This window comes from Melanerpes formicivorus, unplaced genomic scaffold, assembly GCF_026170545.1.
Source record: "Melanerpes formicivorus ecotype bairdi unplaced genomic scaffold, bMelFor1.0.p_v2 SCAF_5, whole genome shotgun sequence".
Lineage (NCBI taxonomy): Eukaryota > Metazoa > Chordata > Aves > Piciformes > Picidae > Melanerpes > Melanerpes formicivorus.
Window position 1 is genome coordinate 26,847,612 of NW_027142357.1, and position 24,582 is coordinate 26,872,193.

Sequence of the window (24,582 nt, forward strand, 5' to 3'; positions counted from 1 at the left end):
TCAAATGGGAGCGCTGAGGGTAAACTCTGGTTGCTAGAACAATCTTCACTGAAGAACCCAACAACTACTAGTGTTCATTGTGTGGCCCAGGGCCATTCTTGTCAGTCTTCTTTCTTATGAGCTGTCTTGTAGGAGGTCTGAGTAAAAGGCAAGGGGTGCTAGCCCTTGCATGAAGTCTTGAATGGTAAGATTATTCCATGACTGGAGCCTTTGATATCTCACTACCAAATAAAACTAAAGATTGGAGTTGGAGCCTCTATGATGGATGGCCTAGATGTGCTGGAGGAATGTACTGGAATGCCATTTGGCTTTGCATACTGGTCAGGGTTTATTAATGTGATATGGGAGAGCTTGGCTCCTTGCCCTCATCCCTGTGATTCTCAAAAGTTCGTAAGTGAGAGAAAAAATCTACAAGAACATTTGAATAAACTAGAGGTGGTGAAAGCGATGGTATTGTGGGTTGTATTCAGAGGACTTTCTCTTAAATAGTGTCTCCTGCTACATTTTTTGAGGTTTTTCCATTGTAGAAAACCTGTAAGAGAACAACCTGCCCCACTTTGTGCTGTTGCAATGGTAACTGAAAAAGTAGGGCCAGTGGGCTGGAAGGTCAGTGAAAACAGAGCCATAGAGAGCAACTTCCTCTGAAGCTGTGAAGAAAGTCATGTCTTGTAGTGGGTGTGTTAAACCTAAAAACCCCCAAAAGTGATACTTAGTTTTGAATAGTAAAGGTTCTTGTCGTTTCTAATGTTTCATGAATGGTTATCAGCAAATGTGCCACCATTGTATTTAGCTAGAGTGTTAATCAAAGAGAGTTATTTGGCTAACTCAGCTTTATGCTTTGTTAGAAGATTTATTTGTGCATATTTCCTTGAAGTCCAGAAATGCAAACTATTGAAACCAGCATTTTTTGAATGAGAAGTGATTCAGATCCCTTAGCTAGATTGAGAAGCTGCTGTATTCTGTCATAAGGCAGAAAGAAATTAAGAGCTTTGAGAGTTAGCTTGAGGTATCTCAGACTTGCCTTCCATCAGTTTGAGTGGTTTTCTGCTTGGATCTGTGTTCCTGAGAGAAGTTGTGTGGAAGGCAGCTCTTCTGTGTGTTGCTGAGGGAGTCTGTCTAGGGCCTTCAGTACAAAGGCAACTGGATGAGCTCTGAGGAACTGATACAAATGGAAGACCATCTGAGTCATCAGTGGCAGTGATCCTTTTGACCACAGCAACTCAGGTGATTAAACTGTGTCAGCTTATTTGGCCAGGAGGGAAGGTGAATGAGTCTTGTGTAAAAGGCTCAGGTTTGGTTTGCAGTGGCACCCATGGGAACTGCCTGTGATTGTAGACACCAAGCAGTCAAGGGTCACATCAGATGTTCACATTGTCACCACATCTTCTGTGCTTGCAGCCTTAGCTCCTGGCCATCGCATCCTCTCCCTCTACTGTGCGCGTGCGTGTGTGTGTCTAATGCTCGTACTGCTTTTCTTCCTTACTGCTGCCAAGTTTGATGCCCCTGGGCCCTTCCAGGAGGGAGCCAGCCTGTTGGATCTGGATTTTGATCCCATTAAACCAGATGCCACTGTGGGGAAGAACCCCACACCCGCCTCCCAGGTTGGTTCATATCACCATTCCTTCTTTCATAACTGACTTGTTGCCAAGTGTGGCATGACCTGCACCCACATGAATGATAATGTGGACCTGAGTTGTGGGCAGCTGGGCTGGGTGCCCAGAACCGTGACTTGCAGATGGGCACTTTGGTTTCTCTGCTAGAGGTGTAAGTACACTGAGAATCAGGTAGCTATTAGCCTAGCCAGTTTGGCACTAGTTGTTTGTGGGATACATGTGCTTTGTTCTGATAATCTATTGACTGACAACTTGTTCAACTTCATGTGTGTTCTTCCTTGATTAGCATCCTGTGTATGCTCTATGGATTGAAACTGTTCCTCTCTGGGTGCAAGTTCAGCCTCAGTTCTGTGCTCCTGCTATAAACTGCTCTCAAAGACACTGATAGCCTGCAGATACTTAAGGTCGATAAAGCTATAGATGGTTATTGAAGCCATGTGAAGCCCTTCTTTTTCAGGATATAACACAGCCTCTGTTCATACTTCAGAAGTAGCTTCCTCCCTGAGCATATTGCTGCACAGTGCACTATTAAAAAAGGATGACTAATTGTGGTCTGGTCTGTACCTCCTCCTTTCTATGGTCAGAGGCAGGTGGGCTGTACTTGATTTTGTGTCTAGATGGCTGGAGATTTTGAAGTGCATTCTGGATTTGGTTGTCTTCACCAAGACTTTCTTTTTCATACGTATGAAATGGTTATTTTTCACATGTGGCTGCCATTAAAATGTGTAATAAACATAATTGGGATGATTGCAGTGTTTCTCCAGTATCATCATGTCAAGTAGGCCTATATAACACAGATTTTTGTGGCTGTAAGACCTCTTTTATTAGAGAAATCAAACATTAGGCATTTGATTCTTCTAAATTAAAATGTTGCATTTTCAAGATACTGGTTGTTATCATAGTTCAATACACACCAGTGTGGCAAGTTACCACTTTAAGTGGGCACATTGGCATTTTGTGTCTTCTTGCCTGACAGAACAAACTGCATGCCAGGTTGTGCTTATTTACTGAGACTTATTTTAACTCTGATTTACCAGTTAGAACTTGGATAAATTGGTACACTCATGTAGGATGCAAGTATAAATTTGACTTGAAATTGAATTATTTGCTACCTTTCCCACAAGCAGCAAGTATTATGCTGAGTGGGTTTTTCAGAATTCCTTAGTAGCAGCATATTTGGGGTTGTAATGCATTTTACTATTAGCTTCAGAAGTCACTAAAAGAAAGAGTCTGAAATCAATACTTTCTAAGAGTAATCACAGTACAAAACCTAGTGAAAAACCAATGCAATCAAATTTATTTCCTATAAAATGGGCACTAGGGCAAAGAGTAAATTCTTTGATATTTCACTACTGATTCAAAGACATTGCTTAAAGTCTTACTCTGAAATCATACTGAGTCTAATGGGTGTGGGTATGTGGGAACATACATAACCCTGTGAGACCACAAATTCAGGAAGCTTTGTTTTGGGTTTGGGGTGGTGGGGTTTAGTTTGGTTTAGTTTGGTTTTTAGTGGCTATGTGATCTGCCACTGATAACTGAATGTGGCTGGATGGTCTCCCTTCATACCAGAGGTAGAAAAACCCCTTACTCAAATGCCTTGGTACTTAAGTTTGAGTATGCAGTGTGAGGGTTGTATTAAATGTAGGTACTAAAAAGTGTTTTAAAACCACGTAGAGATAAGTGCTGTTGAATGTGTGTGTCTGCTTCAGTCTGATCAGCATCTGTAATGTTTGTACTCATGGAAATAATCACGTGTAAATGTTTTATCTTTGTTGCTCTTTGACACGCTTAGTCTTTACCTTGGGATTTATGGGAGGTAAGAACTTCATGTGGCTTTCATCTGTCATGTACTACGCTTGTGCCACTGCTGTCTCTGTGTGCATACTTGTCTCCTTTCCCTCACTGCTTTTGCTTTCCACAGATCCCAAACAGTTGTTCCATGTGCTGCTGAACACACTTTTACACCTCTGCAAAGCCCCAGTGGCAGCCAGATGTTTGCAGATCAGTTCTGGCACTCAAACTTTGTCACCATCAGTGCACAACCTCATTGCTTTTCCGTACTAACTTGCTTATCTTTCCTTTGGCTTGATGCTGTGACATTCTCCTCAAGATTAATCCCACTGTGGCATCATGCTCACCCTCCACACTCCACTATTTCCTAAACTCGGTACATCCTCTTGGTCTTGTGTGAAATGCATAAATGTCTCAGCTGCCCCTCATCCTTATTGCCTGTACAATTTGGTATACATACATGTTTGGAATTACCTGTGGTGTTTGCTGTTCATTGACTATCATTGACAGAAAGGCTGACATTAAATAGTTCAGCCTGTGTCTACACTGAAAATTAAGTTCAGGCCCAACTTACCTGGCATCTGCCTCAACCTCAGCTTTGAAGCTTGCTACATGTTCTGCATCTGAACCAAAGGCAGACCCTCATTTATGCCCTCTCGATGTATTTGGCCTGGGAAGGTCTCATTGCTCCAGATTAGCCCACTGGGAGATACTCAAGCACAACTATTATTGAGCCCCTCTGGACAAACAGCCAGCAGTGTGGACAGAAAACATTTGATCTGGGTACTCATGCCTGCTATTTGAGCTAGCTCTGTCCCATGGACTAGATGTAATCACATGTCCTTGGCATATGGGGGATTTAAGTCCTGCCAACATTCTCAAGGGCCAGATCACTGCCTAGAGTCAATACTTGGGGGGACATGACTTAACCTTTGCTGAGAACCTGGCCCAAGGACTCACTGTGGCCAGTGCTCCCCTTCACATGAGTCTGGGTCATGTTGAGATAAGTCACACAAGGGAAATCACAGAATCAAAGAAACATTCAGGTTGGAAAAGACCCTTGGGATCACCAAGTCCAACTGATAACCCCACTCTACAAGGTTCAGCCCTAAACCATATCCCCAAGCAAAATATCTATCCACTGTCAGTGTTTGACATCTGCCATTTCCCTGTATGTGCATTGTCAACCTGTCTTAGTAAAAAGAAAAGAAGTCTGTGTTTTTTCAAGGAAAGATCTTGTGGCCTTCAAGTGGATGGGCAGGGGTGAATTATGACCACATCTGATTGAGCTGTGCTTACGGTCTGGGTGTAAAAGGTGTTTTGGGCCATTTCTCCCATCCTGGAAACTGATTTCACCCAAAGGACAATTTAGTCAAAGAGGGAATGCTACTAGACAAGGTGTTCTTACTGTATCAATCTTCACCTTGGCATACTATACATGGTTAAAGAGCAGAGTTCCCTCTAGCTGGGGAATCCTCCCCTTGCTCTTCAGGTCTTCTAAAGTGTTTTTGTGCTAATGTTGTTCTTAGCTGTTGATGAGAGGGGACTTGTTGCATGGTTACATAGTCCCATATGCCATGAGGTTAAAAACTGCAGAGAAACTTGGATGCAACAGAACTTACTTCATTCTACAGGCTAGCAAACTTGCATTTGGTCTGTATGATGCTGCTGTTGGAATAAGCCAAGCTTCCAAACCTGGCAGCAGCAGTGAGAAATTCTTCCTCTTCCCTGTATAGTGTTGTTACATGACTGTAAATGCTTTTGCAGACCTTGGGATGCCCACAGGTACAAAGAAAAATGAGTAGCTGACATAAAATGCCCTTTGTGGGAATACAGAGTATTAATTTGGATTAAATTTCTGTAGGTATTACATAGTGGTTTAGCAAATCACCAGCTTTTAAAAAAGGAGTTCATGTTGAGTTCCTTTTCACTTGTCCACATGGTTTTTATGTTTGGCCAGATAAGAGCTGGACTGGCATCTGGCCCAGTTCTAGTTTTACTGAATCCAAATAAAAAGAAACCTGGGAGTGAATCTTATTGAACAGGAGAAACCTTTGTATCATTTCATATGCATGAATTTACCCCAGCACTACCAAAGCTGCTGTGGGAATCCTCTGCAGGACGGGAACAGCTCTGCTGTTTATAATACCCTCTGGCAGTACAGACGTGTAGACATGGTGAGAAATGGGGAAGTGCTAGGAGAGGAAAGCATGTGTTAAATGGCACCACTGGAGCAGCTGAAGGTAAAGTAATGGCTTTTTGTTGAGGATTTCTTATATTTTTTATTTGATATTGCAGCTGTTATTAGAAACCTACTTGGAGCATTGTGCCAGTGCACAGATGGGTGTACAGTTAAGGGCTGTCATGGTCACTGCTTTACACTGGGCTTTTGTAGGTTTGAGACTATGAGAATTGCCACATTAAGGGTTCTGGTACAATGCCTTGTTTCGCATGTGGCTGCATTCAGGGCTACATGTGTTCGCCAAATGCAGGCATGCCAAAGCTTATGTATTAAAAATGGGGAAATCTCTGTATAGCAATCTCTATTGTGCAAGTAGAAACCTGAATATCTGGTTAGGTTCTGCAAAGAGGTGTGTGTGCTAGCTGGTGTAGAGAGCAAATGGATATAGACTGGCCACGAAGACACTGGGACTGCAAATTAGACCCTTGACTTTTTTGTTAGGAGTCTTTCCAGGTGCTGCCTGACCAGTCTTCTAAGAGGCTGATATGCAATATTGATGCTACCAGATCAACTTGCTTCCTGCATTGCTGCAGGTTCTGGAAGGGACAAATAAATGTCTTTAATTTTGTGTTAAAACAAATGAGGGAGAATAAAAATTAGAGCCTCTGGAAGTGTGTCAGAGGTGTTTGATTGATTTTTACTTGTGTACAGACACCCCTGTCCACAGGCTTCCCAGAACAGTCTCTGTCAGGCAGTGGTTTGCAGGTGATACTGAATATATCTCCCTAGTGATGGCAGCTTTTGTGTGTTAGAATCTCCCCTCCCTGTTAACACAGATGTCTTCATGTGTGTGCACACCATGTGCAATTTTCAGAGCAAATTCTTAGTAACAGAATATTCACAAGAGAATCCAAATTCACACCTCTTTGGGCCTATCCAAAAGTCAACTGGGTGACAGTTACCACAGTTTTCGATTCAATTTAATTCAGTACTGGTGTTATATAGATGCTGGGTCCAGACTAAGTTCCCTATCTGGACACTTTATTACCATGCTTTCCTATTTCTGGGAGTATGCAAAGGCTTAAGTATTTCTTGTTTGTTGGTTCTTGGAAGTAGCCTGTTCCAAGATCCTTGTTCCTAGGCATGAGAGAGGACTTAGAGCCACATACAAGTGGGCAATATCTATAGTGATAGGTACTGGGCATGTATAAAGTAGGTCTGTGACTGATTGTGAAAATAGAGGCACACAGGATGTTTTGGTGTCTCATTGATTTCTTCTGGAGTATTTACTGTCTGCTGTGTGGCTGGAGTGAGGGAATGCAGACTTTACTGTCATTTTCCTGAATAGCAGAGGAAGAGCGAAACAAACGTAGCAAGATCCTGAGGTTTATGTCCTATTTGTCAGCAGATGGCAGCAGTCAACAGCATAGAGCACTGGAACAGACTGAGCTACACTTTTCTGCACAAACACGCAGCTGTAACGAGTGTTAACTGTCCACCTGGATGACTTTTGTCTTGCAGCCTGCAGAAGCAGCTCATGCAGGAGCTGAAGCAGCTGGTTCAGAAGCAGCAGCTGGAGCTGAAGCGTCTAAAACTGAAGCTGATTCAGGATCGGTGAGCACCTTGACAGACTGCAGTCTCTCTTCCCCATCACATCTCTTTGTCATATAGCAAATGTGGACAATGGGATGGGAAAAGGGATAGGTGACTGCTTGGTAGAACACAGCTCTGCCACCCCAGCAGCTGCAAAGCTCTTATTCAGTGGTCAGACTTCCTTGCTGCATTTTATCTGTGTAATGATTAGGGAGAAACTCTGCTGGAAGATCCATAAAAAGAAATATTCCTTCACCCATGTTACGAACCTAGCCCACAGCACATGTGGTACTAAGCTTACATTGTCTGCTGAATTCTTCCTTGCACAACATTTACTTTGCCTGCCCTGTCCTCTGGGCTGTCACTTGAATACGTGGGGTTCCTCTTTTTTTTCCTGACACTGTCACCTTTGTAGGGAACTGGAGTAAGTCCCATCTCATGGTCTCTTGGTTCCCATAGGCTGTTGCACTTGAGTTGTTGGTTCCATGAGGGCTCTACAAGAACTGTGTTGTGACCATAGCAGGTGGGAAATGTCCCAGAAAAATTCCCTTTTGTCTTAAACAAAGGCAGGCAGCAGTCACCTCTCCTGCCTTCTTGCTGCTGCCTCTGCTGTGCTTGAAGTGTCATTGTTGCTCACTCATGCTGGGAAAATCTGCTGAAGCCATGGGAGGGTTTGGGATGTGGTTCCTCCAGGGTGGACTTGGAGCTGCAAGTTTCAATTCTCTTTTCTCAATGACTCTTTTGTCTTTCCTGTCTGCTGTTGCTGTCTGCCAGAACTCTCTGCCTGCTGTTGTTGTGGAAACTTTCCCTGCTACCGTCAATGGCACTGTGGAAGGAGGTGCCTCATCTGAAAGAGCTGACATGCCCCCAGGATTTCTGTTCAAAGTGAGTGTGTGGTGGTAGGGTACTGATTTCCTGGTGACTTTTTTCTCCTGTAATGAATTAACTACTTTTACTCAGCATGGGCCATGCTGCATTGAAATGGAGAAAGGAAGCTGAAGGAGAGATACACCTTACTCTCCAGCAGCCCAGCTTCATTCACTTCCAGATCCCTCAAAGAACTCTATAAGAGCATTGGTGTCTAAATGCCTGGCTGTGCTGTATAGAAAAACCCCTCCCTCTCTCTCCTGCACTTGTTTCTGGTGGTATGGTAGTGTCAGTCACAGACTCTGGATAGTAGAGAAGAATTTGTGCTCCAAACTAGAAAGGTTAAACTTTGATGTGAGTGGCAAATGAAGGAGAGTTGGAAACACTACTGGGGACAGAGAATATTGTGTTTGAGGACATTAGAAAGCCAGGATGAACAGAATAAAAACAAAACAGGATAAGACAAAGAGGTCTGGTGGGTGTTGTGAAGATGCCAAAGATCACTTTGAAGGTGTGGAAGAAGGAGTGCTTATGGGTGAGCATAGGCCTCAAATTTATTGTGCATAACAGGATACAGTAGCAGGACAGCACAGATGCACAATGCCCAGAGAAATGACAGTCTCCTGTTACAGGAATGCTTTTCTTCTGCTTTAGTCATGTCCAGGCATCATTTACCTTTTTAATTTTTCTTTTTTCTGGGAGATGTATCAAGAGCAGAAAAATGACAGAATTCTGAAGAACCACCATGTTTGGACTGTTTACAGGCGATGTAAACAGTCTTCAGTGCCTGAGGAGGAGAGCTGTGGTTTGAAGTAGAAAAGCTGTAATGCAGATGTTGGTAGGAATTAGGCTGAATACCAAAGAGAAAACCTGGCAGAATAATCACTTGGAAGTCCAAACTGATACTCTTCCCTACATTGTTGTGTCAGAGATAGGAGGCTGAAATCTCCAGGAATCTTGCAGTCCAGTTGTGAAAAGAGTACAGGGCACCAGGCTTTCTACCCTGTGAGGCTTTTAAGCCCATGCCATGGTAATTCAACCGTCCTAGGTAAGGATGGGGAGGTGCTGATGCACAAGAAGTAGAATGAGACTCACCAGGATGCCCTTGTGGCAAATGTGAGCTGCATGCCAGGCTGTATGAACAAGCAAGTAGCCATGTGGAAAAGTGGTTATTGCCAGAGATGTGGCATTTGTCATCCAAACTTGCCTTGCCTCAAGCAACACAATGGATCAGATGGCCTCCAAAGGTGTCTTCCAACCTCAAAGCCATGTCACCCATTTTAGAACTGTGTGAAAAAAGTCTGGCCTTACCTAAGCTCTCCTCTCCCCATAGGTTCAAGCTATGCATGATTACACAGCCACTGACAGTGATGAGCTGCAACTGAAGGCTGGGGATGTGGTGCTTGTGATTCCATTTGAGAACCCTGAGGAGCAGGTGAGTGGGGACCACAGGGTGAGAGCCTGGGTCAGGAGGAGCCAAGGTGATTTCCAAAGCTGCTGCTTCCTCCACTAACAGTCGGCTGGCTGGATGCAGAGCCATCAGTTTGTGGCTGGGAGATGGCAAGAGAATGGGTTGTCCTTGAGCTTCAGACTGCCTTCCTGCAAAAGAGTGGAGGACACTGCTTGTGACTGGAAAACGAATACATTCTCATGCATAAAGCATGTGAAAAAGCCAGGGCTTCGGGTCCATATTGGGGCATGTGAACCAACACAATGGCTTCCTTGATCAGGGACCCCAGCAGAGCCCATACTTTGCCTTCTAAACTTGACTCCTAAACTTGATGCACATTCCCTGTGAACTGTGCAGACTGTGGCACTTCCAGGAGTAACCCACTTATGATGATACTTTTTTCTCTTTCGAGAAATGCTGGAGCTCTGAGAAAGCAACTTGCCATGGGTGGTGTCTTGCACTTCAGCACAGCAATAGCTATGACAGTGTTTGGTCAGGAGATGGCAGCAGAGCCGAAGACTGGAGCAGGTTGCTCAGCCTCACAGAACAGTTTAACTGTCAGTCTCGAAACGGAATTTAATTGTTGATATTTTTCTTCATTCTGAGCTATTTCTAGAAGGCTTGAGTAAAAGCTCCTCACATATTATGTTTAAGAGCTTCCAGCTGATAAAGTCTGCAGCAGTTTTACTACTTTGTCTGAGGAAGGTGGTGGTTTTGTAAAATTCATGCTCATGTCTCCATTTTTTTTTTGTTTGGAAAGGGAATGGAATTCTCTGAACTGATTTAATAGTCACCAGCTTTCTGAGTCTGGCCAAGCCCAGGCAAGATCTGGATTCCACAAAGAGTAAAAGGAAGGTGTTGTAGTTCACTTGCAATAGAAGGTGTGGATCCTCTTTGTTGTGGCTTAGCTGTTGGCTTTGTGAATTATGGAGGGAGACCTTGCTGCTGCTTCTAAAATGGGAGCTATAATGTGCCTGCAGTTCTTCCAGAACTAGGTGCTCTTGGTGGGAAGGGTTGTATAGGAAAGAGGCAGAGATTCCTTCTGGAGACAAGACTTTTCACTGTGTGGGACTGCTCTGCATGATCATGTGTGAGCATTTCTTTCTCAGAAAACATTCTGGATGGGAAATGAGTGGCAGTTTCCCTAGTTTCTGTGGTATGAGGTGGCATTTGTGGAGCAGAGTTTTTCAATGCCCTATGTTTGCACTCTAGCTGGATGTGGGTGCAACAGCCATGAACTCGAGACTCTCCAAGCTGCAGAGGGTGAGCTCTGAGTGTTGCTAACATGATGCTGTAGCTGTACTGAAGTCCTCTAACCTTCCTACAGTGTATCTTGTACAACAGCTCATTTCCCTAACCTCGACCATATGCAGCCAGAAAAACATTAGCTGTTAACATGTGCATGAGAGCTGCGCACGTGAGTGGAAGAGGCTTAGGATAGTAGACTGTGATCCATGTCCCCAACTTGCAGCTCAGTTGTCAGTTTGTGGGTACATCAGCCAGGCCTGGATTCATCTCTCTTGATAGAAGAAAGGGTGGAGGGCAGCAATGCTTCTGAACTGGCACTTCAAGTGAAGTGGTTCAGAATTGGCAAGGGTCAGTCTGGGTCCTTGTGTCTAATCCCTATGGCTGAGGAGACCCTTCATAGCAGGATGCAGTGGGAGTGATGCATGCTGTATGGCACAGATGCTATGTGCAAAGGGATGAGCTTTTGTGCTTGCTGTGCTGTGAGCTGGAAGCTGCCTTCCAGACACTCAAGCCCAACATCTTGCCTAGTCATTTGTCTTCCTGATTTATGGCATGTCAGTCCTTCTGCAGCCCCTGCAGCTGGCTGCTGCAGATGGGCTCCCATCTCATGCCATTCCCGTGACATCCCTTGAATGCTCAATTCTAAGGCAGCAGCAAGGGCCAAATGAACCTGAAGGGAATGGGAAACTGTACAGCCTGCAGGGAACTGGAATGCAGTGGCTGGTCTGAGCTGCTGCTACTGGAAATATGCAGAGAACAGGACAAGAGGGTAGAAGCTGCCAAATGGCAGCAGAAAACAGTATGTGCCCCATGGATCACCTCTGGTGAGGGCTGCATTGCTCCTGCACTGTGAAGGTACTGCTTTGAAGAATTTTCAAGGAAAGCATTGCTTGCTTCACTCAGGTAACTCCTCCCAGTTCCAGGAAAACAGAAATGTCAGGACATCTGTGTGAACTACACATAGTCACACCCCATTTCTCCACAGCTCAGGGCATCTGGTTGCCTGAGCACTTCTGCCCTGGCAAGTTAGGTAGTTGAATGTGATTATGCATTTCTAAGTGAGCCTGGTGCATGCTTTGCCCAGAGGAGTGGGTGCTGCATGGAGGACCACTGGCTCCAAACTCAACAGCCTACTCTGACTGTTGAATTTAGAGGCAGCGGTCGCCCATGCAGCAATCTTTCTTTGTGCTGCAATTTCATCCTGTAGACTGCCTCATGGCAGATGACTCACGTGAGTGGATTATATTCAAACACTGAGGGAATGCTTCCATGGCAGCAGATCCAAGGCATGCAGAGAATAGGGTGGTTACACACCTGAACTGCGAGCAGTTCAGCCTTCTCTTGTCATGTACTTTGGAGGAAGCAGAAATCTCAGTGCTAGCAGACAGAGGGTGGGATGTCTGGTTCTCTTCCTGGTCAGGTTCTACCAAGCACAGCTCCATTTGCCTCAGTGAAAATTCATCCATGTTTATAGATGCATAGATTGGGTGGCTAGAGAAGACCCTTGTGACAGACCTTGAGTCTTACATTACATGTAGCACAAATTTGGGAGCTTTTATGCCAACCTCGCCTTGCATCAAGCCCAAAAGACTGATGGTTTTGGGGAGATGGGTTGAGCTCCTCAGCTCCCTGTTCTCATAGAACGGAATTTCAGCATAGCAAGTGAGTCTCAATTTGTCTGTACCACCTCTCTGAAATGCTAATTGTCTGGGTGCCCTGACTGAAACAGAGGTTAAGCATCTCCAGTGAATGATCCATCCTTCCAAAAACCTGTGCCCAAGGTGAACAGGATGAATTGCACTGTGGAGGTGCCTGACACTATAGGGAATGCTAGACCCAAAGGTGATTCCTATCCTGCAGCTCTAGAGACTTTCTTTAGCAGAATTTCTTCTGCTTCAGTGAGTGTAAATTATGATATGTTTGTATTACACTTGATAATTGTTTACAATTTCATTGTCTGTAGGCACTGTGGGTGTCAGTTCTGGTACTGACTCAAGTGGGGTGTTGTCTTCTCCCTGTTTAAGGGGGAATGAAAGCATTCCCCCCCTCCACTTTCTCCCCCATCCTCTTCCTGGATTGTTTCCAAGCCAGATATGAGCATGGCTTTGATACTGCCTTGACACCTCCCTGGCCTGCGCTCTAAGAAAAATCCCTGCTCACATCTGATCTGTCTTTTCCCCCAGGATGAAGGATGGCTGATGGGTGTGAAGGAGTCTGACTGGATCCAGCATAAGGAACTTGACCAATGCCGAGGGGTTTTCCCTGAGAACTTCACTGAGCGGGTGCAGTGAAAGCCCAAGCCCACCGGTCACATTTCTGCTGGAAGAAACAAGTTTTCTGGTAGATAATTGAGAAAAGAGCAGCAAAATGCAAAGAGGAGAGAATTTTAAAGGAACAGAAGCCTGAAATAAAAAGTCAACTTAAAGGGTGTGTTCTTCTTCAAGGGCAAGGTTTCAGAAGTAAATTGCAATTCAAAGTGTTATCAAAATATACACATATTGATAATAATAAGGCAAGTCAAATGCCCTCTTCCCCTTTTGATTTTAACAGCATTTGGATTCAGAGGACTGATACAGAAGCAACTGAGTGTGGTTCTCAATTACTGCATTGACTGGATTGGCGAGATGTCAGTCAGGAAAGGCAGTGTTTGTTTAATGGCTTGAGAGCAGAAGCTGCATTTGCTCTTGGATGGGTTCGTCTGTTTTGTCTTGAAGGGGGCTTGCATGGCAACCGTAAAAAAAATCAGCCTTCCCTACGTGTTCAACCATCAGTAGGCCAAAATTTTGGTTATGCTGTTGAAAAAATATTTAGTGTATGGTGTTCATCAATACAATGTATGTGTGTGTGTGTTTTATTTTCTTCCTTCAAAACAGCGTTACACAAACTGTGATTTTGTACAGGTGAAGACAGAGGAAACTTAAGTGGAAAGGGCACGGAAAAGATGAAAGGTGTGAAGCTGTGCTTGGTCCAAAGCTCTTTCAAATGCAGACACCTAAATTCTTGCTGTGGTATTGCCCTGTGAAACACTAAGGGAAATGGACGAATTGAAGAGGAGAAACAAGGCAAAACAAGTGGATACCATTTAGATGGCTCTGAAATTCAGGAGAGGGAATCCTCTGCCGCTCAAACCCTGCGGGTGGTTTCAGAAAAGCTTAGATTAGTGTAGGAGGAAGTTCACTCTAAAATTTGTCTAGTTAGAAAATTTGCTTTTAAAGAAAGAGGCAAGGGAAGGAATTGTTTATTTTTTTAATTTTTATTTTTCTGAAAGAATATCTAAGAAAAAAACACCGAGGGGAAAAAACTCCCCATTTGCTTTCTGTGTTCTTAACTGGCATTGCTATTTGTGGAATAGTAGTTCTTGTTTTCCTTTGAAGAGTTCTGTAAGTGAAATATTGTTAGATCAGCTTTCTCCAGTGCTGTGCTGGTGGTCAAGTTAACCTCTATGAAAACTGTATTCTTGAGCTACTCATGTAAAATGGCTGCATGACTTCACGATATTTTAACGCATTAGGAAGGAAGGCAAGAACATCAAAATGTCAGTGTCAAGAAGACACTCTGCAGTCTAATACCAGTGCTGAGACCTTTCCTGTACCTTTCCTTTGCTTCTGTTTGTTTTTGAGTTTTGCTTTTAAGATTAAACAGAGGACAAGGCTGTTTCAGAGTGCATATTACACTTGCTAAAATAAGCCGGTCTGACCCTCCAAGGCTCTAAAGTCCCATGAAGGTACTTTAAACTTTACTTGAATACTGATGCAGCTGGCAAGCAGGTCAGGCTGTTATTTTTTATGGCTTTCCCTACCCCCACCATGATGCTTCTGTCTTGAAGGGATTTTTAACAGTGAGGTTACCTCCTGCTGTAAAGGGACAGGATCACTCTCTGAAATAATCTTCCTGTTAGGAGCTGGCTTTTGTCAAAGATGCATGGAATGCTAACACACACACACGTGCACACACACACACACTACTGAAATACCCACCTTTTCCAGTCTGTTTTCATTATTTGTAGGGCAAAAATGGATTCACTTTTTGGAAAAAATGTTAGTTCAGAGGGACAGGTCAGATGTTGATTAGAAAATACACTATAAATGAAATAATTTCTGGCGTTCCTCCTGCTTTCGGCTTTGGGAGATGTTCCGTGATAGTTAGTTACAATGTTACAGGCATCAACTTCTGTCCTATATACTCAAATCCTTTCTCTTTCTCTCTCTTTTTGTCTAAATAAATATACAAGAATTTATTTTTTACTTCACTATTATAAAACCTAACAGCATTTAGGAGTAACTGCTCACAGTACAGAAGGGACTGGACTCCACATGTTATAGTATGGTGAGCTGTTGCTTTGGAATACTATCCTGCTTGATTTATCTTGGGTTTTTTTTCCTTTCCTTTTTTTTTTTCCCCACCAGGATTGTCTTTATTAGTCCTCTTGTTTTCCAAAATATCTATTTTTCTGCATTTGTGACTCCCACTGCTCCTTTAAAGAGTATTCATTTAAAAATATACCTTTAAATATACATAGAAATATATATATTAAGAAGCGGGTTGATCCAATTAACATAATACTGTCAGCTTAAAATGTTTATTTTTATGCAAAACCTGTGGATTGTTTTGTTTTTTTAGTGACAAGAATCTAAGTACCAGAGCTGTGATTTTGGGTTTTTTTTTTGTTTGTTTGCTTGTTTTGCAAGTAACTGTTCTAGAGCATTTAGAAAGTTGTGCTGATACCTAATTTATTGTGGGGTTTGTTTTTTTTTTTGCTGTCGCTGTTGTTGTCTGCTGCTGAACCAGATGACTGTCCCAGCAAAGATCCTTGTAAGGCCTTTTCATTTTACTGAGCTTGCAAAGCAACTATTCAGTACTGTATTGTCCCTGCAGAAGTGGCAACACTCTGCAAGAAAGGGATGTTGTTTTCAGGTCACGGGAGCGATGCTCATATATTGCTAGTGGGGAGGATGTTGCATCTCTCCATTTGCTTTCCCTCAACCTCAAAATCCCAACCCCTAAACCCTCTTGCTTAGAGCAGGTAGAGTGGGTTACCTGGATCTTGCACTGCTCACAAATAAGTGGTGTCAGCACATCTTAGATTCTGAAAATGCAGGATCAGACCCACAGTTTATAAATTGCCTTATATGAGGGTAGGATGGCATAGCAGGAAGCTTGTAGATGGCAGCATTTTTGGAGCCAGGAGGTTTCTTGTCTCCTCACGTTCAGCCCATGTTATCAGCCAAAACTCTCCTGTTTTCAGTATTTTTATGTCTGCTAAATGCTTTGAATCTGGTTGGTGTTACCTGGTGAAATGAACTTCCCATTTTCTTTGGCTTAGGACTGATTCATATAGAAGGAGGGACAGTAAATTCCCAAGCAGGCTGTGCCCACTGTGATTTTTTTTCAGTTTGCAGGCTGAACTGAAAAATCCAGGGGAAAAATTTGTAAGGGTGACCTGAGACAATTTGTTTCCCTCCCCCCGCACCGTCCCCAATTTTCTCAGTGGAATGAAAAAGGGAAAAAATCAAAACACTTTAAAAAACTAAATTAATCTTTCAAACAAAACTGAAGCATTCATTTGCAGGGAAAACACATCATGGCTTGGGCTATAAGAAGTTGCTTTGAAGCAAAAATGTGAAACTTTCTGTTTTGAAAATGCTGAAAGAAATGTTTATAGTGTTAATAGTGTCTTTGCCTTTGCCACATTTTCTTAATCTGATGACTGGTTTCAGTTAACCCTAAACTGTATTCTTTGGTGAATACATTAACCACTGAAGAGAACCCAAAGAAGCCTATTGCCCAGTTCTGCTCCACTGACAGGTACACTGGACACATTTCAGGAACTACCTGGTATCTGGCCCAGCAAAGCTGCTGTTTCCCCATCTAATAATCTTCCACTTGACTGTTTACTAGGTAAATAATAAAAGCTCCTCTCATCCCATGCCACTGACTGGTTTTGTAGCCTGGCTTAGAAAGACGTTCTTGCTCTCTTGCTCTCAGTTTGGTCAGATTTATGACTAGGGATTTACAACACTGCTCCAGTTTGAGCCCAGTCTCACCATGCAGTAGGAATTACCATTTGTCCAACTGATAAAGATATAAGGCATTGCTTTTTCTTCCTTTTTCTCCCTTAGTGAAGTCAGTAATATATCTTTATTAGATAGAATTAGGGAAGGGTCCCAGGGTAAAGATGAATGCATTGTTCCAGGCAAGACTCCTGCATAGCTTGTGATGTTTTCCATGGGCATTCCTCAACTGCCTGCTTTTACTGCCTTTGTGTTTCTTGGCTGCGAAGGTGATGCAGTAAAAGGAGTTGTGCAGGCTTTGTTCCAGCTGCTCAGTGCTAGTCCTGCTTTGTGATCTGTTTGCCACAATGCTTGAAGCGTTGTTCACAGTGGTAGAGCCCTTGTCTGTCCCACTGTCTAAAGGCAGTGGCCAAGGCAAACACCCCAAGGGTCTCTCTTTTATGACCAGGAGCAGGTGTGAGGGCTCCATATTCTGCCTGGAATTGGGATGTCAGCTCAGTTAAGATTTGCAGCAGCCTCTTGAAGGGAAAAGGCCCCAACCTAAGGAGGTGCTGGGGGAGGATGGAGGGATGACACATTACCTGTTTTAATTTTGGGCTGATGCACTGAATGCCTCACCTCATGATTCCAGGGAGGTCCAGGACCTCTTTGTTTAGAGATGAGAACAAAATATTAGTGGTCAGGATGTGCACAGTAAATATGCTAACATGTTTCTCTCCTGCACAGGATGTTTAGTTCAGTGTTTCCTCTTTCCTGTACTGTCAGACAGATGGAATGCTTTCTGCAGTATTGTGTAAGTTTTGGATTCTGTGCAGTCCATACTCCAAAACAGTGAATATCTTTTACTGGAAGATGCAGAGAAATCTCTCTCAGCCCTTTCTAGGAAGAGCTACCACCCTTCCACCGACAAGGTCTGTGTGCTACTAACAACAGTAGCCCCTGATTTCAGTAGCCTTTGTCTTTCAGTATCTGGCCCTATTCTCCAGCTCCTCCTACTGCCCAATCTCTTACATGCTCTTTGAAGTCGATGGTAGCATACAGCACTTCACACCAGCCTCAGGTGCAAAGCCTGAAGATGCACAAATATGTCCATTAGCAAATCATATGCAGTGTAGCTTGATAATTGTGCTGATATCTGGGAAACAAGTAACAACTTTTCTTCTCTGGGCTGCCAAAGGGAAGCTATTCCTTGCCATGTAGGTACCATCACACCTGGCACGGGTGCAAACACACCTCTGCTGCCATGCAGACATTTCTGAGTAGCAAACTCCTGATGGAAAGGGGTCCTCCGTGGTGCCCAGAGCTAAGCTTGAGGTCTGCAGCTGATGCCTGTGGGCTGAGAATTAGAAGACCATTTCAAAAATTCTGTTTATGAAGTTAAATGGAGAAGCTACACCTTTGAAGACTGGTCTCTGCTTGCACTCTGATTGTGTCTTATGGCTATAATTCCTTCACCTCTTTTCACAGCATATTCTGCTAATCCTGTCCCTACTCTGCATTTCATGTAGATGGTCCTTACTTGAAACTTGCCAGATGCAGTCCTGGGTTTATTGCTTCTTTTTAGCTGAATCAAATGATGATGACTTTGGCAATGTATTGACAATCTCTTTTCCTTTTGTTAACTTAGTCTCTTGAGTATAGCCGCAATGACATGAGAAATGTTTGGGGTTTGAGTGTTGTTTTTTTTTTTCTAATGGTTTTAATTTTTGTTTCATTTAAATAAAGCTGAACAATTCCCATTGTATTCAGAGCTGTGACACCCAGTTTCAGTGACAAGTACTAGATAGATTTGTCCCATTTTGTTTCTTGACAACGTTCAGAAATATAATTTGTGTCATCCTAAATCCCGTGTCACTTCTTCCCTCTGTTACTGTTTCCTGCATTTATATTAAGAAGCTGAGACAATCCAGGACTTCATTTTCCCTCAAAGGAGGTAAGTAGCTTCGAAGAAACTTGGTTTGTCTGGGCATCATTAACACTTCTTATAAACACATTGGATGGAAAGGGTGATTCTGGTCCTTCCCTGAGTGAGTACAACAGCAGAATAAACTAGCAGCTATCTCTGTTCCGATCCCTTATGAGGACCTGAAACAAAAAAAAACCCCTGCAATCTATGGAGGAATTTGAGACTTTACTTTTGTAACAACTATTGATCCCAAGGTAACGTGATCTTCAGCCTTTGAGGCACTTTGATGGGAGTTTGACACCCCACCCCATCTGGCCAAACATCTCCCAGCTCCGTTTGGCTTCTTTGCCCCCTGTGTGAGCTCTTTGTTTCCAGGCTGCCTTTGGTGTCTGCTGCTTTTAATGATGTATTTTCTTCACCTGCCTTTCAGCCAGAATGATTTGGTACCCATGGGGGACAGGATCAGAGAGAGGCACTGTTCATAGCTGACTATTTTGAGGCCACTCAGATGCTTCGATTCAGATGGGCTTGCTACAACTGTGTATGGGACATGGTGTGTAAATAGCAAGTGCTGGCCAAAGGTTGGAATGTGATCTGATGCAAATTTGTACCAATTAGCACTTTGACAAATGGTCTGCCAGAGTTCTTCACTTTAGCATGCAGGTGTGCAAGCCTCAGAGCCAGCATGGGGAGCTGGCCAGACTGTGCTTTGCCCAGTTCCTTCATTTCCAGACAGCCCAGAGGGCTCAGTGCCTCTCACCTCTGTGGCACTGAGAGAGACCTGAATCAAATCTTGAGGTGGAGGGAGGGGAAGAGGCATGCTGTGCCCTTGAAACTATGGCTGCAGTTGGTGAATTGGGCTCTGCGTTGACTTGGCATGATGGCTCCTGACAGGCCAAGGTGAGTCAGCTCTGTCAGGGATGAGAGCATCTGGGTCAGGAGCAAACCCCTGAGGCATGGGGGGCTCTATGCATGTCCTTCTTCATGCATTGTTATTCCCAGTGTGCATAATTCATCATCAGCCATCTCTGTTCAGCTTCCTTATTTATTCCCAGTGATGCTTTCTTCCTCCAAACAAATGCTTGGACTCCGGCTGTGTGAGTCCTGGCAGTGTGTTTGGAGCAGGAACAGGCTCCTGGGTCTGGCCCTGAGAGCCCTCACCATGCTATTGGGAGTGCTGTGTTTTGCTCCAGGAATACAGTTGGAGAAGGAAGACTCTAAAGATGGAGGCACACATAGCATTCTGTGAGGCCCAGGGTGCCTGGAAGAGGGCAAAGTGGAAGTCAGGGCACTACTGCTGCAGGGAACTGGCACTGAGTGATCTCAGTCACTCTACAACATCCCCATATGAAGGCTGAAGTTAGTAGCAGGGCTATCCTTCACTGGCAGCCCAAGCCACTTTGGGAAGATGCCATGGCAGAGAATTTGAGGCCAGCAGTGGAGCTGGGAGTCTGCAATCCTGAGGAGAAGATGGGACCTGGAGGTAGATCTCAGCCGCTTTCCCTGTTTACTGGGTGGATGAAGCCTGAGCATTTTGCAGAGCAGTGTTGCTGCTTCAGCAAGTGGAGGACCCTCTGCTGCCAGTCTGCTTCATGGCCCAATCCACATAACCATTAATAACTGTGTGGGAATGGGAATTCAGCAAGTGCCTGTGATTAATTAGCTCATCATGAGCAGTTAATGACCAGCCTGCTCTCCTTGGCCCCATGGTACAGATAACGGAGTAGGCACAACTTGTCACTGGGCAAGGAGCAGCCCTCTGCCAGGGGCAATGGGCAGAATTTGCAAGCTGTTTTTATGTGCTGCTGATAGGTATTTGGTGAGATCATGTTTTCAGATGCTGGATAAGGTCTGCAAGGGATCTTGTCATTATCAGAGCCAAGTACCTAACGCTCTAGGAGAGGCCTAATATCAGCTTTGCAGCTTTGCTTTTCCTAGCAGTTGCATTATCCCATGTCTTACCCAGATTTGGGAGCGTTCCCTCTTACAGTGGCTGAGTGACTCCTTCACATGTACCACATTTGTTTCAGCACTTTCTCATGAATTAACACATAGACATTCAGGTACTACCTATGCTGCATCAGGTCTGCTGTGTATGTGTGTGTGTGACAGAGCTGTGCAAGTAATGAGGATGTGCAAGCAAGCTGTTTTATGGGACCTAAGTGGGATGAAACGATCTGGTCCACAGATGACCCTGCTTGGCAGGTGGTTGAACTCCACCAAGTGCAGGCCATCACCTCCATCCTAGCTTCTTCCCACTGAGCCCTCTTTCCCATGGGGAAGGCTGTATGTTCTGCCCCACAGAGATAGCGATGGACGAGATCAGGAGGACAGGGAATTTATTTTGCTTTTTCTTCCCCTGTCTGGCACCTCCCAGCATTGCTCACTGTGTCTCAGACTTTCTGCTGTGTCTGTGAAGCATTGTGGCTCTTTCCTGGATGATACAGATGTTTTTCTAGGACTGTAAATTATTCCCAGCCAGTAAATCCTTTATGAAACACTTCCTCTACACAGTGAAGAAAAATGCAACTGAAGTTGGTAATTAAACGCTTACTGTTAAGTACTTTATATATTATAAACTATAGATCATTCCATCCATTAAACAAACCATTTAACTCCTCTTAACAGCATTATTGTCTATTATTAGGTTAATCAGCATTCACATCCTGTAACTCTGCATTTCTATCTAATTAGCCTTTCTTTTTTACTTAATATTTCTGTTTAATTAAGCTCAGCATCAGAACTGAATTCCCTGTGCTCAGCACTAGGAGAGGACTTGATCCTTCCAGTGCTCAGGGAAGCCAAAGGGCCCAAAGTTTTAAACAGTGTCCTTGGATATCTGCAAAGGTTTTCTTCCCTGTTTTAGTCCCTACTTAACTGTAGGGAGAGTTATGTCTATGTAAGAAGCTGTAGGTTGGATGCCTGTAATAAAAATGTATATTTTTATATATTTTATAATTAACATTTCCTGGCAGTGGTATCTCCAAACACCACCATAACTTACTTACAAAATGTACTCACAGGTTCAATTATTCAGTTGTGAGTTTTACACTCCACATATAAAGACAGTTAAGCACACATCTAACATTTCCAATACAGCAACTCAAACTGGGAATACAGGTGCTGTGATCTGTGGCTTTCCCACAAATGGGTTTCTGTGGCAGAGTAGTTGGGTACTCACAGCTTGCTCCTCTGTCTGGTATCTTCCCAGATGCTGTGGCTATAATTTGAACAGTCCTTGGCCTGGAGAGGGCTAGGGGCCCTCTCTCTTGTAATGTCCAGTTGCTGGGCTGTAGCCTCTTCTGGGATTCATAGAATTGTTAGGGTTGGAAGGGACCTCAAGGATCATCTAGTCCAATCCCCCTGCCACAGGCAGGAACACCTCACTCTCAATCAGGTTGATCAGAGTCACATCCAGCCTGGCCTTAAAAACCTTCAGGGATGAGACTTCTACTACCTCCCTGGGCAACCTGTTCCAGCATCTCACCACCTTGATGGTGAAGAACTTGTTCCTAACATCCACTCTGAATCTACCCATTTCTGATTTTTTCCATTCCCCCAGTCCTATCATTATGTGACACCCTGAAAAGTCCCTCTCCAGCTTTCTTGTAGGCCCCCTTCAGATACTGGAAGGCTACAATAAGGTCTCCTTGGAGCCTTCCCTTCTCCAGACTGAATAGCCCCAACTCTCTCAGTCTGTCTCCATAGGGGAGGTGCTCCAGCCTTCTGATCATCCTGAGGCTCTTCTCTGGACACGCTCCAGCATGTCCAGATCCTTGTAATAGGGGCTCCAGAACTGGACACAGTACTGCAGGTGGGGTCTCACCAGAGTGGAGTAGAGGGGGAGAATCATCTCCCTGGACCTGCTGGCTATGCTTCTCTTGATGCAGCCCAAGATGTGATTGGCTTTCTGGGCTGCAAGTGCACAGTAGTGGCTCATGTTGAGCTTCTCATCCAGACTCAGTTCTTTTAGAGCTTTTCCCCTTTCTGCCTTGGTCCAGGTGCAAGGCCTGGGTGAAGTTACCGGTCTGCTAGAGCAGGTTCTTCAGCTGCTACTTGGGCAGCATTTGACTCTTGTTGCTGTCTGGGTGAGAAGAAGGCAAGTTGCTTGACTTGGCTGGTTTAAATACTGTCCTAAGACAATTAATGCCCTTTGGTAACACAGAGCCCTGATAACTGGACTAATAGGATGGGGCATATGCAAACATGGCTGGGGCACACATAGTTCACAGCTGTGTTACAAAGTTAGTTACAGGTGGTACATGTTTATCTGGACTCCAGGAAGTGCCCAGGTAACCACATTTGCAGTGCTTAGCCCATTGTCTGGGCTAGGGCATATTTGGGGGTTTGACCCTTCCGGACAATGCCTTCCTGATTATCTCAGATTATCAAAGAGCTCCCTATGTGTGCAGGCTGCAGCTGCCTTAAGAGCGCTGAAATGATTATGTGCAACACCCAGCCACCAAGAGGACGCAGTGTGTTTGCTGTTCTTGCCTTTGCTTCCAAGTCTTTCTGGCCCCATGAATATTCTGCTAACCTGTCACTGGCAAATTTATTGTCAAACAAATGACTCTCTGTATGGCATCCCTGGGTAAAGGCACTGAGAGTTTGAAGTGCTGGGAGCCTGATAGTTTTCTAGTGAGACCTCCCCTGTCTCATCACTGAACCAATCTAACCCACTGTTAATGTACTGTCTTAACCACTTAAGATTAATTTAAGGTTAATGTAACAGTTAACTACTGTTTCTTACTATCCACGTGGGCATTTGAGTAACATTTTTGCAAAGTCATGGCAGTGTTGGTGATTGACTTGGTGTCCCCTCAGAAAACCACTTCACCCTGAACCAGTTCTACTGTTGCTTAGAGCACTAATGTGACAGAAGGTTTTTGCACTTTCCCCTCACTGGTGAAGACAAGTTAGTTCACCAGAAAAGAAGTAGTATTGGAAACAAGTCAAAAGGAGGTTTACAGAGTATTAAATCTGGATTGCATAATTTTGCTGGGAGTTTCATTCAAGTATGTGTTGAGTAAGGTGTTAAGTTTCTTCCTGGCTAGAAAAGCAGGGAATTTGTGTTGTAAGAGGCTCACACTTCACCCTGGATGTCAGGGTAAAGATCAGCAACTGTGGATTGCTTACATCTTACCTGACCGGGGCAAAGTGCATGTTGATGCTCTTCCCCTCGCTCCCAGGCTCTGGCTTTGAATGAAAGCTGGGGCTGGTGGGTCAGTACGTACTACTTGCCTGCACGTGTGGTTTTGTCAATGAGGATCAGGTTTGTATGTAACTCTACAGGCTCCACTGAACAGCCATTTGCAGAGTTACTTAGTCTGTGGTCTCTGGAGGGATATGCTTTTACCTAGTGTGCTACTTAGCTGGTGGCACTGACCCAGGTAATGGGTGCATACTGGGAGGCCATCATAGTGTGCATAGGAGGCCATGCTGGGGTTTGAGCACTGTTGTAAAACTGTAGCTCATATCATGCCTGCTGATAACATGCTCTTTTGGCATGAATGTGTGCTCTGGTCTCTCATCCTCCAAGCCCTGGGGTCTGCTGTGGGAGGCTGTCAGTTGTAATCTCTCCCCTCCAGACATTTATGGGACTACCCAAGGCACTCAACATGCAGCATCACTGGAAAGCAGATTAAATAGCAGGCAGGGAACACCTTGCTTGTCACCACTTAGCATCCTAGCTGCAATGGCTTTGAGGGATTGTCTGGGCTCCTTCAGAGTCCCCAAGCAGCTCTTTTTCACTAGTGCCAGTCCAGAACAACCAGCAAATTGAGTTCTTTTTATTAACTTTAAAAGAAGACATTAGCCTTAGCCAGGAGAATAAAACCAATTTATGAGGCAATTAGCTCTGCAAAAACATTTCAGTCTCCCCTGAGCAGCCATTTGAGGAGCATCTTATTCCATCTGCA

General features: G+C 44.2%; 1 protein-coding gene across 18 annotated transcripts in view; it reads left to right on the plus strand.

The window, feature by feature from the left end:
* Nucleotides 1–18,602, plus strand: part of BIN1 (bridging integrator 1) — a 98,992-nt gene extending 80,390 nt beyond the window's left edge. For 6 of the 18 annotated variants that reach the window (XM_068138923.1, XM_068138924.1, XM_068138927.1 and 3 more), the window contains 7 exons: nt 1,494–1,601; nt 3,409–3,432; nt 7,111–7,203; nt 7,957–8,067; nt 9,383–9,484; nt 10,712–10,762; nt 12,931–18,602. In XM_068138923.1, coding sequence (XP_067995024.1) covers nt 1,494–1,601; nt 3,409–3,432; nt 7,111–7,203; nt 7,957–8,067; nt 9,383–9,484; nt 10,712–10,762; nt 12,931–13,038 — 597 coding nt within the window. In that variant the 3' untranslated portion in view covers nt 13,039–18,602. The remainder of the gene's footprint in view (nt 1–1,493; nt 1,602–3,408; nt 3,433–7,110; nt 7,204–7,956; nt 8,068–9,382; nt 9,485–10,711; nt 10,763–12,930) is intronic. The other 12 variants (XM_068138932.1, XM_068138937.1, XM_068138934.1 and 9 more) reach the window with 4 other exon arrangements.
* The last annotated feature ends 5,980 nt before the right edge of the window (nt 18,603–24,582 follow it).